This window comes from Ornithodoros turicata, chromosome 3 (assembly GCF_037126465.1).
Source record: "Ornithodoros turicata isolate Travis chromosome 3, ASM3712646v1, whole genome shotgun sequence".
NCBI lineage: Eukaryota > Metazoa > Arthropoda > Arachnida > Ixodida > Argasidae > Ornithodoros > Ornithodoros turicata.
In genome coordinates, this window is record NC_088203.1 from 74920949 (window position 1) to 74923296 (window position 2348).

Consider the following 2348-nt stretch of genomic DNA (forward strand, 5'->3'; position numbering starts at 1 on the left):
TGCTCTGTCATAGGCAATACCTGCAGCCCCTAGAGCACTGATCATCCTTGTTTTTTCTTGGTTGGAAGACACGGTGCTTGCCATCGCTGCCGTTTACTTGTGCACTGCATTCACTGAGACCGGAGTGCAAAACGCTCCAAAAATGTATTTTCTTCGCTACCTCTCAACACGTCGGGTGACCTCATTTTTGATAACATAGCTCTGATTCCCGCACTCACCGCGCGTGTTTGTTCCGTGGGTAAGGCTTGTCACCCTTCCCCCCTCGTGTGGCCTGTCAACCTCCTTTCTTCGCAGGTTTGCGCTCAAACTTTGAGCCGTCAAAAAAGAGGCGGAGTCAAAGGCTCATCTTCACGGATTTTCGACGAATTTATTTCGTCAATTGCCACTGCATTACCAGTGGGATTATGTGCTATACTGAGTAAAATGACCACGGGGAACCCATTTCCGTAAAGAAAACGTCAGGTTACCTTGGAAATTTTCTGGCTTCAATTCAAGAAATTAACTTTCCATCAATTGAAATGAAATAAAAATGTTACCAATGTGTGGCAAAAGTTCACGTACCAGTTGCCTCCGCAGGGGTCACCAGATACGTCTGGTGTTTCGTGAGTGGCGCCACCACGGACCCCAGTCCCAAGGTGTTATCCGTACCGTGCCGAGGGCCGTTAAGGTGAAGGGCAGAAACCTTGAACGGAGGGGGGCCGGGGTCTTGGTCAAGCCCCGGCCGACGGGCTTTCCTTAAAACTCCGGGACATTCCCACATGTATGAATGTGAAGTGTGGGTGACTAATGGGAAGCTTCATTTCCTTAAAACTGGCATGGGTAAACATACTTCTCCTTCCTTGATCGCCCGCGCTTTAAAAGAGGTGTTCGACACCTTTCAAGCTAAGTACATCGTTGTCAATAGCGTGAGCACTGATACTGAGAAAAGCACTCCACTAGGGAAAATGTCGCTGTTCTTCATTGAGGAGGCGGTGGCACCTCTGTCAAAGAACCTGACCGAAATCAAGCGTCTTAGATCAGGCGACTTATTGCTGAAATGCACCTCGGAAGCCGACTGTGAGCGCATACTGAGTACACAGCAGATGTTTGGAATCAACATAACATCAACCTTGCACAGGACCCTTAATACCTGCCGTGGTGCTGTGCCGTTAGCGGAACTCATTGATCTCCCTTCAGAAGAGATTCTTGAAAATCTAAAAAGCCAAAAGGTGATGGATGTGAGGAAAATAAAAGTCAGGAAAAGCAATGAGTATATAACGACACGCAACACAATCCTCACATTTGACTGCCCAACTTTACCAGAAAGGTTGAAGGTGGGATATCTGAAGCAGAGGTGAAGCCATATATTCCTAATCCACTTCGATGCTTCAAAAGTAGCCGCTTTGGCCACCCTTCCGATGCTTGTAGAGGGTCTGCATGCTGTGCTCGCTGCAGCAAGCAGAATCACAACTCCAAGGAGTGCAGAGGGCCGGATCACTGCGTCAACTGCGCAGGTGGCCACCCTTCGTACTCGAGATCCTGCCCAAAGTGGAAGTTTGAGAAAGAGGTCATGCACATCAAAATCACACAGAAGCTAAGCTATCCAGAAGCCAGGAAGAAGGCATCTCCTTTCCTGTTCCAGAAATCCTTTTCATCTGTCGTTAAAGAGAAACCAAGGATGATCTGATGCGCAACACAGACAGAGAACAGAACACAAAGTGAAGAAACATGTACACCTCTTTCTCGAACACCACCTCCTGTAACGGTAACCACAGTTTCGCACTCCTCTTCCGTGGTGTCGTTCTCACAGACGCCACCTTCGTCATCGCAACCAGTGGAGGCAAGCTCCATGGAATGCGACGATGACACGAGCTCGCAAGGCTCGTTCACGAGCGTGAGCTCACAATCTCAAAGGACGCCTAAGAGCAGTATTTCAGGGGATGGCTCACGCCCAGATATATCGCCTAAGAGGACCTGGCAGCTGCTCGGAACAAAAAATTGAGACAGCCCATAATGCCCCCAAAGAAGAAATACTGAAAGTTTCTTTAGACAGCACCCTCTTCCCCATGACGAAGACGCCTCTTGTGCACACCTTTCTCATTTTCTATATTATGGCGATCTTTCAGTGTAATTGTCGAGGGCTTCTCACTAATCTTGATGATGCCAGTGATCTTTCGGACAGGTATGACACACTCTGTTTTGCTCTACAAGAGACTTATCTGAATCCACAACAGACACATACACTCCGGAGATGGAACCTGCTCCGAAACGATCGTGTTGATGCAACACGTACATCTGGAGGTGTTGCTATCCTCACACCAAAAACCCTCCCTGCAAAGCACCTTCCACTAAAAACAGCACTCGAGGCA

General features: G+C 48.3%; 1 protein-coding gene across 1 annotated transcript; it reads left to right on the forward strand.

Annotated features, from left to right (window-relative positions):
- Positions 1-944: 944 nt before the first annotated feature.
- Positions 945-1666, forward strand: LOC135389675 (uncharacterized). Its single transcript, XM_064619708.1, has 2 exons — positions 945-1333; positions 1435-1666. Exons 1-2 carry the CDS (start codon positions 945-947, stop codon positions 1664-1666), a joined length of 621 nt encoding a protein of 206 aa, XP_064475778.1.
- The last annotated feature ends 682 nt before the right edge of the window (positions 1667-2348 follow it).

What these genes read in the sequence shown, in the direction of transcription:
- LOC135389675 (XM_064619708.1), top strand. Translation starts at nt 945, where the DNA reads ATGTCGCTGTTCTTCATTGAGGAGGCGGTGGCACCTCTGTCAAAGAAC. An exon ending in GTGGGATATCTGAAGCAGAG is followed by an intron (nt 1,334 to 1,434) that starts GTGAAGCCATAT and finishes TGCTCGCTGCAG; the next exon opens with CAAGCAGAATCACAACTCCA.